The sequence below is a fragment of the Copadichromis virginalis genome, linkage group LG1 (genome assembly GCF_057382275.1).
Source record: "Copadichromis virginalis isolate Kocher_CV1m ecotype Utaka linkage group LG1, C_Virginalis_male_GT1.1, whole genome shotgun sequence".
Taxonomy (NCBI): Eukaryota; Metazoa; Chordata; class Actinopteri; order Cichliformes; family Cichlidae; genus Copadichromis; species Copadichromis virginalis.
Genome location: NC_140618.1, coordinates 31831637 through 31832910, shown reverse-complemented (window position 1 = coordinate 31832910; position 1274 = coordinate 31831637). Strand labels below are relative to the sequence as shown.

General features: G+C 39.1%; 1 protein-coding gene across 2 annotated transcripts in view; it reads left to right on the top strand.

The window, feature by feature from the left end:
• Positions 1-13: 13 nt before the first annotated feature.
• Positions 14-1274, top strand: part of ddb1 (damage-specific DNA binding protein 1) — a 52105-nt gene continuing 50844 nt past the window's right edge. Inside the window, exon 1 of one of the 2 annotated variants that reach the window (XM_085459766.1) lies at positions 14-71. Coding sequence is in view for 1 of the 2 variants with exons in the window: in XM_085459746.1 (XP_085315872.1) it covers positions 1114-1174 (61 nt within the window). In the remaining variant the exon portion in view is untranslated. Of the gene's footprint in view, positions 72-1026; positions 1175-1274 lie in introns of those variants that run through there. The other variant, XM_085459746.1, reaches the window with a different exon arrangement.

Here is a 1274-nt window from a genome sequence, read left to right as displayed (position 1 = left end):
GTTTGTCGCACGGGGACGCGTTTCCATGGCAACGATACCTCTCGTCGCTCACAGGCGGCGGCTCTGATATGGTGGGTTCAACGTGAACTCGAAAATGCTGAACAATATACAACAAGAAGGGCAAAATTAACTTCAGATTCAAGTTTACTGTTACCAGTTCAGCGACGCGGTTGATAGGAATCTGTCCTAATGTGCTCATATATACCACAACACACAACAAAGCACAGCATGATACATGGATACATGTACTCAATCAACTCATAAAAGTAGTGCCCTGTTTCACTGTACCTGTCTTCAAAGTGCTTTTTTGTGAGAGGTTCAGCTAATATTATAATATTATAGTACATGAATAGCCTATTATGCATGTCATTACATGAATGCAGCGTCATTCAACGCAGATATCTTATTCTTCTGCAAAGATATATTCAAAAACAAATATTAAAGAAATATCTTTCGTATTACAGGCATTACACATGTGAGAGAATCGATTTTGTACTCGCTTTTATTCAGGAAAACATTTAGGAAACATTTTGTTCTGTAATAGTACTAGTGAGACAGCAGGGGTCACTGCTCACTACAGGGGAAACATCCTGGTGGCGCACTCGTTTTTAAGCTGTTGTGTGTGAAATACCTTGAGGCATTGGGAGTTTAATTTGCTTTTTCTGTGTTCTTCCCATAAAACTGCAAAAATTTAATATCTCGAGCAGGATGTATCAAAAGAGACCGTTTTATATAGTTTTTGCAACATTAAAAAAAATATCAACACCATTTTGTTGCAGCGTTACAGCTCTTTATATAAGCTAAATTACTGATCACCTAAGTGGTCAGAGTTGTACTTTCATTTTATTTATTTATTTGTACATTTCATATGAATATATTTTCTTTTAGCGATTGACTAATGCTTTTCCCGTTTAATGTAACGCACCGCGTATTTCGTTGGACAAATAAATAAAATCATTGCCTTGCTGGTAGTCCTCCGCGTCGCTAGCGGCGCTCAATCTCAGACCTCTACAGAGCTCAGCTTTCTACTTCCGGAAGCTTTATTATCAATGATTTTGTCACTTGAGAGAGATTAAACACTATTCTGGTGTTTGTCTTTTGTTTTTGTCAAAAATGTCCTACAATTACGTTGTAACAGCCCAGAAACCTACGGCGGTTAACGCCTGCATCACAGGTAAATCCGCGCTGTTTTTCGCCGTTGTGCAGTAAGGAAACATTTGCCACCTGCATGTTAGCTTTGCTCCCGCGCTACAACTAAAGTGCTCCAAACGGGC